The 13,483-nt window shown below is 42.6% G+C and overlaps 6 protein-coding genes across 6 annotated transcripts; 2 read left to right on the forward strand and 4 right to left on the reverse strand.

Moving 5' to 3' along the window:
• Positions 1-75: 75 nt before the first annotated feature.
• Positions 76-1,453, forward strand: BCIN_03g04370 (hypothetical protein). Its single transcript, XM_001560618.2, has one exon. It carries the CDS (start codon positions 200-202, stop codon positions 1,334-1,336), a length of 1,137 nt encoding a protein of 378 aa, XP_001560668.1. The 5' UTR covers positions 76-199; the 3' UTR covers positions 1,337-1,453.
• An 87-nt stretch (positions 1,454-1,540) lies between these two features.
• On the reverse strand, positions 1,541-2,329 carry BCIN_03g04380 (hypothetical protein). Its single transcript, XM_001560619.2, has 2 exons — positions 2,068-2,329; positions 1,541-2,010 (listed from the first exon to the last, which is right to left on the reverse strand). Exons 1-2 carry the CDS (start codon positions 2,218-2,220, stop codon positions 1,666-1,668), a joined length of 498 nt encoding a protein of 165 aa, XP_001560669.1. The 5' UTR covers positions 2,221-2,329; the 3' UTR covers positions 1,541-1,665.
• A 331-nt stretch (positions 2,330-2,660) lies between these two features.
• On the reverse strand, positions 2,661-4,210 carry BCIN_03g04390 (hypothetical protein). The gene has a single exon (XM_001560620.2). It carries the CDS (start codon positions 4,113-4,115, stop codon positions 2,820-2,822), a length of 1,296 nt encoding a protein of 431 aa, XP_001560670.1. The 5' UTR covers positions 4,116-4,210; the 3' UTR covers positions 2,661-2,819.
• Positions 4,211-4,246: 36 nt separating this feature from the next.
• Positions 4,247-6,560, reverse strand: BCIN_03g04400 (hypothetical protein). Its single transcript, XM_001560621.2, has 2 exons — positions 6,102-6,560; positions 4,247-6,046 (listed from the first exon to the last, which is right to left on the reverse strand). The coding sequence occupies exons 1-2, from the start codon at positions 6,422-6,424 to the stop codon at positions 4,636-4,638; spliced, it is 1,734 nt and encodes a 577-aa protein (XP_001560671.2). The 5' UTR covers positions 6,425-6,560; the 3' UTR covers positions 4,247-4,635.
• A 1,034-nt stretch (positions 6,561-7,594) lies between these two features.
• BCIN_03g04410 (hypothetical protein) lies at positions 7,595-9,909 on the reverse strand. Its single transcript, XM_024691949.1, has 4 exons — positions 9,204-9,909; positions 9,088-9,153; positions 8,969-9,025; positions 7,595-8,908 (listed from the first exon to the last, which is right to left on the reverse strand). Exons 1-4 carry the CDS (start codon positions 9,414-9,416, stop codon positions 8,027-8,029), a joined length of 1,218 nt encoding a protein of 405 aa, XP_024547722.1. The 5' UTR covers positions 9,417-9,909; the 3' UTR covers positions 7,595-8,026.
• Positions 9,910-11,781: 1,872 nt separating this feature from the next.
• On the forward strand, positions 11,782-13,427 carry Bcace2. The gene is made up of 2 exons (XM_024691950.1): positions 11,782-12,191; positions 12,247-13,427. Exons 1-2 carry the CDS (start codon positions 12,128-12,130, stop codon positions 13,305-13,307), a joined length of 1,125 nt encoding a protein of 374 aa, XP_024547723.1. The 5' UTR covers positions 11,782-12,127; the 3' UTR covers positions 13,308-13,427.
• Positions 13,428-13,483: the final 56 nt, after the last annotated feature.

Here is a 13,483-nt window from a genome sequence, read left to right on the forward strand (position 1 = left end):
ATAAGTCATAGAAATTCATCAAATATTTTCTGACGGTTGAATTAAAGTCCCGGCGAAATCGCCATTTAGAGGGCTGAGAGTCGGTCACCGAAACCGCCGAGAATGCAAGAACGCCGGGAAGCATATTATTCCAAGAACAACACGTTGACAGCTTACCATATTTGATGATACTGAACTCGAAGTGTTTCCTAATCCAAGCATGGCACAAACTACACCTAACGAAGGGATATTGTCGCTTACAATACCTGCACTACAAAATGCACTAGTCGCAAGTGGCCCTGGAAAATTAGTTGTATCAAAATCTATCAAAGTCCCGGATATCAAGGAGGATCAGGTCCTAGTGCAAGTTAAAGCAGTTGCATTGAATCCATCCGATTGGAAAATTCTAGACAGATCATATACGTCTGGGGCCATCGCCGGCGCTGACTTTTCAGGAATTGTGTGCAAAGTTGGGAACCAATTATCCAAAGACTTACATGTTGGTGATCGGGTTTGCGGCGCTATTTTTGGTTCAAATCCTTTGTGTCCGTCAAATGGAGCATTTGCAGAATACCTTGCAGCGACAGGGAATCTTTGTATGCTGATTCCAAGCTCCATGTCATTTGCCAGTGCTGCTTCGCTAGGAATAGGAACGATGACCGTGGGTTTGGCACTCCGATCACTCGGAATACTCCCATCCGATCTTGAGTCACTCGATTCTCTGTCCCAAAAAGTGCCCAAGTCCGCAGCAGACGAACACCCTTTTGCAATGGTATACGGCGCGTCAACAGCCACTGGCACACTAGCGGTGCAGTGTCTTGGACATCTGGGCTACCGCCCAATCGCTTTATGCTCTCCTCGGAATTTTAAACTCGTGAAAGAAAGAGGAGCATTCGCAGTTTTTGATTATGCGGAATCGCAGAGTCGGGAGGAGATTCGGGAATTGACAAAGGGAGATTTGACCATCGCTTTAGATTGTATTACTACTTCGAAGTCGACTACCATGTGTTACGGAGCCATCGGGTGTCGCGGAGGTCGCTATACGGCGTTAGAATCTATTCCAGCACGTCTAAACCGCAGAAGGGCAGACGTGAAGCCGGAGTGGATTTTAGCACTGAGTGTATTCGGTGAACCGGTGCACCTGGCAGGCGATTATTATCGTGAAGCAGCCGTTGACGATCATGATTTTGCAGCAGCTTGGATACAAAAGGTCGAAGAACTATTGAAGCTCGAAAAGCTCATCCCACATCCCATGAGAACATATCGAACTGGCTTGAAAGGGATTGTAGCTGGTCTGGATAGGTTACGCAAAGGAGAAGTATCAGGTTGTAAAGAAGTGTATATGTTGGGTGTTTGATGTCTGTTGAAAGGGTGCCCCAGGTTGAGAACCCGTGCTTAGTCAACACCGCGCTATGTAAGGATTACATCTCGAACAACTTTTCACGAACTATGCTACTACCAATGACTTGCAACAATGTCGGACGTATCACACAATTCTCTTCTCTTCTCTAATGTTCACGATTAGATTTGACCATCTTTTTCTCGGGGTTTCTAGAGGCACTGTGTATAGGAGGGCACTGACTGGTAAGAATTGTATTGATATTGACCGTTCCTTGAACATTAAACTTAGAAGTATTCGCACCTTCACGGTGCACTAAAGTTTGATGCTTTCTACATAGCGACGGTTCAAATCTTGGTTCCCTCTGCGATCTTATCCAATCCAAAAAGTGCACTACCAGCGCCCACGGCAGAGCGTTCCTCATATGGAGGAAATGGACATTCTACTATTTTATTGTCTTCCACGAAGACTTCCTCCCAACCCGCTGTAATATGTGCCTTATCCTGCACCTCTGGGGTACTTCCTCCAACCAACATTTGGAATTCTGGATCCGTGAAGATAGCTGCCATGTCATTTGTTGTGCGTACCCACACTTGGACCATAAGATCGTGTTCCTCCAAAGCCCAGCCTGGTTGAAGTGCGAAGGGAATCATGTCCGTGAGGAGTTTCTTGCACGCTGGTGGTGTATGGTACTGTTTTCAAGCATGGTTAGATTGGCTGAAACATTCTTGAATATAGAGGGAGCTAACCTGAGCGATTTTCAGAGCTCCGTGTCTCTGTTGGATTTTGGCCGCTTTCAGTCCATGATCTGTACAGAAATCGTGGAATTCCTTGTCTGAATACTCAGGCCGTTTGTAACGAAACGATGTGAGTTTCAAGACCTTTTCGAGTTGAGGTGACATGGCGCAAGTGATTGTCAATTATCGATACAAGATGGATTATGGTTAATAAACGTGAAAGATTCTATCAACCTACCTACCTTTATAACATCCGTTTTAAGGTGATTTACTCGGCAAATTGAAGTTTTGGTAATCACGGCAGTTTCAGGATTTTTATTGTAAAATCGCCGAAAGTGCCATGTTGAGAAAACCGCCGAACAGAAAACGCCATGTTGAAGCAGAACGCCGACTTGGCTATGCATCATGAATAACATGTGGATGTTTTCAATAGGTCCGTACTCTGAGTCTTAGGAGAAATTCTTCTAATAGCTTACTTTGTTTAAAGCGCAGTGGGAGTGAGGGCAGTTTAGGGCAATCATGGTTTGCTGGAATAAGTTGTTTAAAAGGGGGGTGTAATAGAGTACACGAGAGGAGGCTATCTTTTTCTAAAAACCAAACTTGTTTGAAGTTTTGCATGAAATTATTTGGGGGACATCATCTTCAGTACATAAATTCGTGTCTCTCATTCCACCTTTGGAGGTTCAAAGGAAGTTTCCATGCAATCAAGCCATCTGGATAAAACATTTGTAGCCCCCGCTTCTCCCTCCTTTTTATTTCTCAGCTCATAAAGCTAATGGTTCTCTTGTCACCTTGAAATGCCGATCAAAAAACGCGAAGGTCTTCATGTTGGAAAGCCCAAAGGCTCCAATTTTTGCCTGTAGCCCTCCATCGCGAGGCTCTATTGGGATCCATTTCTCCTTGTTCGCATCATCCACGTTCACCAATTCGTTAAAAATCTTAACAGTGCTCGTCTCCGGTCTAAAATAAAGAGATCCTCCAGCCCCAGAGACAAGGACAGGGCATTTAATGCCATGAAGACACAGCTCGCCTTCTTCTGAGCACAGCGTAAATTTTCTCAGAGCAAGAAGTGCTTCAGAAGGAGTATCTTGACCAAATGCCCACATCATATGGCCAATTTCAAAACTGAATTGACTATTAACCTTCGCGAGTAACATCACTACACGATCGATGAAGTTGTTGGATATCCAGCCAGATAGCCATCCACTTAGAAACCAACGCGGCATCTTAGAAGCTACAATCTCCCACATATTATATGGCGGATCAATACTCACACAGCATTGAATTCTAGAATCGGTTGCGGCTCTCAGTGCATTGTAGCCTCCAAGTGATGCACCGAGAATTCCGATACGGTCCAAGTCAAGCTGTAACCCAGGATTGTGATTCGAATATTCGAAAACAAAGTCAAGAACACATTCAATGACCTTCTCATAATCATATCTCATGAACAGCTTATCGCGCCTCAAAGTAATTCCTTGCCCCGGCCCATCAAACGTAAGAATTGCATATCCAAGTCGTGGTCCTACACTTGGGGCAAGGAAAAACAACTCCTCTTGAACAGAGTCTCCTCCATTGACGTTCACAATAATCGGGATCTTTCCATTTGAATGAATGTGCGCAGAGGCAGGCAGATATAATATCGCAGGTAGTTTGGTCGTCTTCTCGAACGGTATCTTCAGGAACCGAGCCTCTGTGTCATCCAATAACAGCGCCCCTTTTCTGAAAAGACTTTCGTATCTCTCCGCAACAGGAAGTAGTCTTGGATTTGGCGCGTTGCTCCGATCGCTCCACATATATTGGCTTGCACGGGCGTAGTTTGAAGCTCTTAGGAATGCAGCTCTAGCTGCCGGCCTGTCGCCCAATTTCAGTGCTTCTTCAGCGATCATCTCGGCTTTATGAGAACACTCAGACCAAGCAGAAGCCCATGATTCTACGTTTCCATCTTTTATGCGACTCACTGCCGTAAGAGCTTCGGCGGTTTCGCAGCCTCCCGTCGGTGCCATACTTAAGAGTCGCAGGAATTCGAAGTTAAACCATTCCGATGCGAAGAACGTGTGCATCTTGTTGATTGAGTATTTTGAATTAGAAACTATTAAAGTCAAGCCAAGAATCAAAGCGAATTGGCAGTTGAACGTACATCTTTACGTCGCATCCCGAAGCTACTATTTAACACAAGATCTTACACTATCAATGATCGGATTGATTATTCTCCGGCCCATTTCGCCGAAAATTGTTCATCCTTCTATTACCCTGTCTATTGATGTTCCCGGGGGCGTTTGTGATTGAATTTTGTCTCAATATCCGTATTTTTTTGATAGGTGTTACCTCTTGAATCCTACACTATACGTCTACCAGGTACCATAAACGTAATCAAATAGCAAAATTTCGCACTCCGGCATTATATGGTCTATCATTTGTAGTTATAGCCATTCATATTATTATCCCTTACATAGGATGTTGAAGATCATGGCGCAGAAGATTATTACAACAAAGAATATAGACGTGGACCAATTCAAGCTCCATCTACCAGTCTAAACAGATCCCATATTGTCTCCAATGACTCAAAATTCTAGGTTTCCTCTATGCGTTGTTAGAAGCATTAAGCGTTTTCGCCTTTCGCTCTTTCATTCCATAATCAGTCTCTAGAGTTTCTCTCAAAGCAATCTCTTTCTCGCCCCAGGTTATAATAAAGCCCAAAATCCCAAATCCAAGAGCTACATACCAAACAATCTTCAGAGAACGGGAATATGCGTCGATAAGCTCGATTCTAACATCTGGGGAAAAGGAATTGATAAACTCTTTGGACGCTTGTTGGTAGGCCGAGCCTCCTACCAACCTATCCGAAATACTCTTGTCGCTCAGACCTGCAACAATACTATTGAATTGGTTGTCAAGGATAGCGCCAGGAATAGAGACTCCCCAAATTGACCCAAAAGCTCTCATGAATGACCAAGTAGCGGCGGAAGCGGCCACGTCACTCTCTGGAAGACCGGCTTGGATAGCAGGCAGCAGTGGAGTATTAATCATTCCTGAGCCCATGGCTATCAATATCTGAAAAATTGCCCATTTTGCCGTGCTTGAGTTTGGATCTAGAGTCGACAGTGCTCCTAGCCCTGCAACCATGAATGCCCATCCCACCAACTGAGGTGGTTTATATCGCCCTGTTTTTGTTGTCCAAAGAGCTGCAAATATTGCAAATGGAACCAGAACGATGACGGTTGGCAACAACTGAACTCCAGATCGTGTTGGAGTACTTTGAAGCACTCCTTGAAAGTAAACCGGGAGGAAATAGAGCGTCCAGTAAGTAAGCATTCCATGGATGAACGTGGCGATAAAGGCAATTGCAGACGTGCGATTTCCGAACATTCGTGGTGGAATGGTAGGCTCAACGCAGTAGCTCGAAGCTTCGTATACGTGAAATAGGATGTATACGACAATGCCGAGGACAAGAGGGAATATGATTTTCCATGAGGACCAAGGCGAAAGTGCACCAGCATATGTTAAAGCATACAGGATCGATATAACTGCCCCACTCAGGAGAAAGTTACCGAGCCAATCTATCCTCTTCATCTTCTGTTCAAAAGTGGTCTGTTTCCGATACTCAACCTGAAGAAATATAAGCATCAAGAAGAGAGAAGTACCTGCAACTGGGAGACTGATATAAAATATCCAGCGCCAGGTAGCCCGATCAACAAGCACCCCACCCACAAATGGGCCCAGAGAACTTCCAACAGCAAAGATCAAAAAGATAAAAGCCATGTAGTTGGGACGCTCTCTCAACGGTACCAAGTCGCAGACAATGCAGTCGATCATAACATTGACACCGCCAACTCCTATTCCTTGTATTCCTCTACCGGCAATCAGCATTGCGGAGGAAGTTGCACCTCCACAAATACCACTTCCGAGGGCAAACAGAGCGACGGCGACAATTATGGGCCATCTTCTTCCAAAGACGTTGGCGAACTGACCAAAAAGAGGTTGTGAGATAGTACTTTGTATCATTAGATTAGTATTGAATCAGTCAAGGTGGAGTAGATTTAACTTACCTAGTGAGGAAAAAAGCACTAGCAAACCAAACGTATAGCTCCTTGGCATCTAAGGCTTTCGCAACAGATGGTAGCGCGGTAGATGTTACGGATGCTTCAATAGCAGTGAGGAGAGAAGTGATCCCGAGGGAGGTGAGTATGACCCAGAAACGCCAATCAGGTGTAAACACTTTTCCTCCAGTTGAAATGGCTTCATCAACACCGGGCAATTCAACAATATCTGACGCTGCTTTCTTCTCGCTGGTGGATGACATTGTTGAATGTAGTACTGTATCTGTACCTATTACTGAACTTGTGGCAGTTTTGATTCCGGGATCTGCCATGACTCTCTTTGTCTTCAAAAGGCTCTAAAAGCAACAGAGACAGAAGTGTCTTCACTTTCATTACACAACTTAATTTTGTGTGTTGATTCTTTCGTTTGGTTTTGGGGGGGGATTGCAAAAAGGTATTGCAAAGACCAGGGTAGTCAAATGTGGTGCGGCGATGCGGAGGTGCGACATATACTAATAACCCTTGCAAATCGCCGGTGGTTAAGCGAAGGACATTCTACTCGGCGATGTTCACAACAAACGTCGAATAAGCGCATTACCCATGGCAATATTGCATTTTGTCATTTAGAGGATCCTGGTCTTTATGTAGCAGGTCACCAATAGGGTAATAATTATACGATAGTGAGCCAGATAATAATAATAAGGCTAGAACAAGCAAGTGTCAAATGATGTTAGGGTGCGGCGCAGCTCATCATAATCTTAACGGTTCGATCTTGTGCTAAATTCACTATCAAAGTACATCTGATCAAGCACTAGTAAGCCTTGAATATAGTGTGCTCTATGCTTGACTAAGAGTGCGTTCGAATCGATTTTTTAGATCAGTTAGAATCAATATACTGAGTCTAATGTACTCGGATTGAATATAATATTGAGCTCAATGTATATTAGATCTAGTAATTAGATATTATATAGCTGAAATTCTTTAAAAAATCTCAAAGTGAATATAATATTAGAGTTAATAAAATTTCTAACAATAATAAAATAACGAAATCTTGAAAAGATAATATATTTGAAGTATCACTATTACGATCGTAGTTGAGTTGAAAATAAAGAAGCTATTAATTTTTTTTAAAAAATATATTAGTTAATAGTATCTCAGAGACTATTATTAACTACTATATGAGAAAAAGAAAAACATTTAGTTTATTTGTCAGAGAGCGATCACCTGATTCAGTACATATAGTAGATCCATTGTTTTAGAAGCATTCGAAATACTCTATACTTTTATAGATTAACGATAAAGTCAATCACCCCTAGTAATATAATAAGCTTAAATATACTCTTATACCTCGCTATCATTATATAATAATTTGTTTCTATTCACTAGATATAACTATCAAATTGAATATTATCAAAGGTGATCTATTTTACTACTAATCTATAAAAGTATAGAATGTTCTAAATGCTTTTGAAATAGTATATCTACTATTGTCATGATTCGGGTAAAGACTTATTATTATTATATTGTACCATAAGGGTAGAAGAGCTATGAAAGAGTGAGACCCTACCTATAGGAAGTAGGGCACGCTAGTAGTCCGTGCCTAAGGCACGAAGGCACGGACAGAACATGTAGTTGACGCCGTGACAACTAATCAAGTACACCCTGGACAGACATTACGTGTCTTTCTCAGTGTTCTTTCCTTCGAATGCTTGTAAACAGCTACTCTAAAGTTCCATTGAATACTTATAAGTATTTTGAAAAACAAACTTGAATATCATTACTTTTTTTGGAGCTTAATAATCTGATGCAATCATGTCATTCCATGTGTTTCCAAGGTAGCAACATCGTTTTATCGAAGAATGAATGTAAGATCTTACAATCGCACGAAACTAAAGACGACACCGCCCTATCCCAGTGCTACCCGCTTCTTCCAATCATACCATGCTAGATCTTTGAATAGTTATGTCTTTACGAACGCTTATCTTCTTCATCTCGATCTGAGGTCCCGCAACAGATGATTCGCAACCCCTACCGCAGGACTTTGAAACCACATCAGATGAGCACATAGCTTCATGGGCGTTAACAAACTGATTCTTACTCCCGTTCCCTTCGTCTCTATCGAAATCTTCAATCCAGGTATCGCCATATGATTCCAATGGAGCACTTCGTTGCGCAGTTCGTCGCCGAGAGTTACTTGGCTCGAGGTTTCCGTACGAACTTGACTTCGATTTCGCGCTGAGAACTCGATATAGTGGCGCCATAGTAGGCACGCAGGCACTTGCGATACTGAAAGAACATTGTATCGCGGTCCAAAGAAAAACATCAATGTCGTCCCAAGACATGTCAGGGCCTTGAGCGAGTGGGAATGTGTAAACAAGGCGCACTATACTTATTGCCGTGACGAAAATTCCTAAGGAAAAAGCGGTAAGGAGGCCCAGCTTCTTGTTCATTGGAAGTTTCAACTTCCAGACGCCAATAACGGGTAAGACCAAAATGACGATCTCCGTCCCCAAGTCGAAGAAGAGGGGCACCACGACATGGATTGTAGCAGACATACAATGGCCCTCAAGAGACACTGGGTATGGCGGTGGAAGTGACTCGTATATACGGTTCCAAAACAGTTCAACAGGTATGCATTGGAATACGAAGACGATGAATGTCGCTATCCCCGCGCACAGCGATACCAGTGATGTAACATAGATCGACCACTTGAAAGTTACGTGCCTAACAGTGAAGATACGGTGATAGAATGCCAGAATTGAAAGCTTTGTTATCATCAAGGCGAGGGTTTGTTGGAGATACATTGCATATCCCATCTAGAGACGCGTTAGTCCGCATTCGACGCTTTCTGCCATCACTATTTAGGGACGAATTACCTTGAAAACGGTGACGTAATTATTGGGTGGATGATAGTCTTCAGTCATTACTCTGAGCTGCTCATAAATTGTTGGTTAGCAATTTATACCATGATCGAAGGTCATGATGCGGTACTGACAAAGTGTTTTCCGAGCCCATTTTGCTTTGCGACAAGTTCACATATATTCACACCAATTGCAATGATCTTATTAAAATGTTAGAATGGATTTTTAGGATATTGGAGGAGACTCTTACTGCAGCAATACAAATCAGCCATGAATCCAGACTCCGGATTTTGCCAATAGTGTTTTGAGCATACAAGCGAACAACTACAGTTGTGACGATGACTGTGAGATTCAGAATACATATTGCAACAATAAGACCTCCTCTGTCTTCATTGTAATGAGTCGTTTGATATGTCAGTGCTGATGCAGTAGAGTCTATCTGGCTTTGAGTGTCGTTGGACATGATCGTTAAGTTTGCTGCCAGACAAAAGACTTATGTGTGGGGAGTGAGGAGTGTATATATAATCTTACACCCAAAACAATTTGATCTGAATGACAGCTAAACGTTCTTGTTGATGATTGGATAAGGATTGGAAGAGGGTTGAAGAAGGATTGAGTCAGGATTGAATTGGACTTCTACACAGGGTAGAGATATTTAGGTATACCCTCGCTCTTCGTTTACGTTTATCAGATGCTTCATCATCTTTCAAATGAAGGGTCGTATTCAAGTTGTACTAGTCATATCAGTCACTTTGGTTGTATTGGTCGGTTACATAGTGTTAAAAGTAGAGATTCGAGCATTTCAGGTGAATTTAAAATGGCTCTCTCCTTTCAACGGAAACTTGGAGGTGACGTTACAAGATCACTCGAAAGAACGTTTTAAAAATAGCAGTTTGGATGGTGGTCAATTAGTGTTCTCAACCGGTACTTATGGGTCATGTGCACCCTTTATCTTCGTCTTATGGTGGCGGAGAGGACCTGGAGAATGCCAGTTCTGCTGTCATTCTCATGCCTATAAGGGGAAGGGCCCCGAGGTAGATGAACTTTCAGGGGTTTTAACAGCCCCTACTGACGCTGCCATGTCGTGATTCTGTTCTACTCAGCCGGATGTGCATTGAGACCCGGGCTAGCTTATGTGATCTCCTTAAGTTACTATAATAGAGTGTTTCCGAATTTTCATATATCTTTTCATTTGTTCAGGAGAAAAGTGTTCTGAGAAGGCGCCTTGGCTTTCAATCAGACCCCCTTCTGTGAAAAGGAACTTTGATGATCATTTGATTTATATTGAATTTGATATAGACGAGTTATAGCTAAATTTGGTGACGAAATTCGGTAACTTCAAGCCCGGACCTCTTCGAATACTTACCCCCGAGCCCTTTGAGTGACGGGTTTCATCTTGCCTTCTAAAGATAAGAATAGAGACCCCTCTGTGAAATCGTAAAGTAAGGCTCTAGGGGATACTTGAGGGTAAATTCGGCATCTTAAGATGTGGATTGGTGGCTTCAAAGCAAACTGAAGACTGAACGAATCCTGCGGAATATATAGTAAGCTGGCTTTCTAAATTCCTATTATATATACTTTGCAAACACTTTCCAAAACATAACTGCCTAACACACCTTATCTAATCTCACCCAGGCCTTGCAATGTCACCCTGAATAGACATAGAATGATATACGAGTATGTTTTGTAGAACAGTGAAAGTGATAGTCCAGGGGTTCCGGACTTTACAATATCGATCTATTGCATATTCACTATATTTGCCACGTCAGTATCTCATTCCAACCAAACGATCTGGCGAATCAAGAGCGGCATACAAGTATATTTGAAGGTGACACAGATCCTGAGTGTGTGCTGCCGCTCGTCTTCTCACAATTTCTTCATGTTGTGTCACACCAAGGCGCCTTATTCATACATGATTCTTTACGAGACTCGCCGTTTCAAATATATCACTTGACATGCTCGATCAATCATATATGCAGTCTTTGTTGGCATGGGACAATTTCGTCAATCATTACTGGTAGAAAATTGTGAAGCATCAAATTCCGTTGATTACCGTTACACTTCCATGTGGTTCTTGCAATGCTGCATAAATTGTTTTCGATATCTCGAGTAGCACCCAAGGCAACACATGTAGCACGAAGGCGGGGGCGGACGCGCATCCCTTCATAAAAACACACCCATTCTGGTTATCAAAATTGATAATACTGCATTGAAAATTATTAGTAGTGCTCGATTTCATGAGGGAAAATGGGCTGTGGTTGATTACATTCTAAGTTCGAAACAATAGTCCACTGTATGGTAATGTCTTCGTTTAATTGAAGACCCTTCTTGAGCAGTATTATTGCCAAACATGCTGAAAAATCTGCAAAGATACCAGCACCAAAACCATCACATCACAAAGATAAAGATTTACCCAAGTAAGTTCAAGACCGCTCCATTTTATAGCAGTAACAGGAGTTCTATAGGTACGATTGGTCTTTTGTAAGAATGCCGAGGTGTGCCAAGATGTCCCTAGGTTAAATAGTGCAATAAACCATGTTAATATACGAGTACATAATGCAAGAAAATCCTTCAAAGAAGAGAAACCTCCTTACCTCAGCTTATCTTTACTGCCTTCGTATATGCCGGTGATTAAAATAATCTATTCGCTGATTGAACAACGGCGTGCGCCACGCTCCGTTATGGGAGGTGCAATATTCAGTAATCCGCTCCGCATCTCCAGTCACATCATAAATCAGATCCACAAATTATCTGCAGCCATAATAGCGAGACTCAGCTAACTTCTGGTGTAACAAAGGCATCTAGTACCTATATCGAAGTATGAGTGCGGCGCGGCAATCGAACAGGCTCTTTTGCCTAAGATGTGCTAATAAAGAAGTTAAAGAGACACTAAAGTACACAACTTCTGAGCACGTAAACTTTGCTTATTACATTCATTCAACCAGCAATTATTGTTTCCATAGCATTGCTTCTCCAACGATGAACTATCGACGTGAAACGATACGCGAGGCTTGTGATAATTGTCACGTGAAGAAGTTGAGATGTGAAAGGGTTTCAGGATTGATCGTTTGTCGTAAATGCCTACAAGGGGAGATCAGTTGTAATTTCAGCCCACGTAGTTCTGCTGGACACCGAAGAAGGCGTAAGAATGTGTCAAGACAAGATGAATCTCAGATGGTACCAGGAAAGGATAGCCGGCTGACATCCACACTATCACCTGAAGACACCGCTTTGGAAAGTGAGACTCTGAAATCCTTCTATCTTGCAAGCACATTTGCTAATGAGCATTGAAGTTGGCTCCCCAGGAGATCAACAAAGAGTAGCAGCCCAAAGATTCGATGGCGGTTTAGAAACTCGAAGCAATGAATGGAATTTTGGATCCTCTGATTGCGGTGTCTATAGCGTGGAATCTTTTGAAACAGACTCGTGGAATGAAATACGTTTGAATGCAAAAGAGACTTCCGAGGACAGTTCTATCATTCCTGCCACTGGTTTCCAGAGCTCAGCTGTACGTAGTAGCGACAGCTGGCTGATGCCCACTCAGAAAGACGTCAAAGAGAGGGGCTTCGATATCAGTTTGAAAGACATGGGAGAGAATTCATACATCCCCCCACTTGACCCGATTCTTATTCCCTCAGATCAAAACTTAGTTCCGAGCTATTCTCTCTCAGAATTGTTGCAAGAAATTTCAAGGCTGAACATAGCCATCGAAAAACAACGACGCCAACTCGCCGAAATGAGCACTGACCAAGTTACTCGGCAAAATAGGAGCATCAGCAATACCACGATCGACAGGAATTCGGGTCGTTCATTTCTTAAAGCTCAAGAACTATTAATATTTCCAATCGATGAGGTACTCAAGATATCTTACCGTCTGATTCGTATAATTCAAGACATTACATCCTTGATATCGATACAGGAAAAAGACGGTTTAATTTCAACCGAACCTTCGGCTACTCTAGACGATGCAGCGGTCCTACTGATCTTAGCTTGCTACCTCAACTTGCTAAGGGTGTTCGACAAGTTCTTTTCTGATACTTCAACTAGCTCTGGAATTTCCAGCCCTAAATTTACCCTTCCCTCGACAAAGGTTGGAGAGTTCGTAGTGCCAAGGACTCTGGCAAGCCGAAGCGAACGCTTACTGATTTACGAGACAGCACAGGCCACTTATTCTTTACTGAGTAGTACAATAGAAGTTGTTCGTAACACTTTGAAGGCCCAGAAAAGTGGTGAGGGAATGCGTTTAGGAAACACTATGCTCGAGCTCTTGAGGTTTGAGGAGAAGGCGTTGATAGAACATATGACGGAGACAATTCAAGACTCCTTGTTGGATGCAAGGGGAGTGAAAAACTAAGACTGAGGTTTTGGAGGTCCTCGACTCCCGATCGGAAGCAATTTTTGCTTTCCTCTAGGGCTTTTTCTTAATACTAAATTTACGGAACTCATGTTATTTTACTCGACTCAATCCAAGTCATCTAGTTTCCCTTCTGATTTTGATTTCTATATTCCATAAAACTTGAAATTGACAAT

This window comes from Botrytis cinerea, chromosome 3, assembly GCF_000143535.2.
Source record: "Botrytis cinerea B05.10 chromosome 3, complete sequence".
NCBI classification, from domain to species: domain Eukaryota; kingdom Fungi; phylum Ascomycota; class Leotiomycetes; order Helotiales; family Sclerotiniaceae; genus Botrytis; species Botrytis cinerea.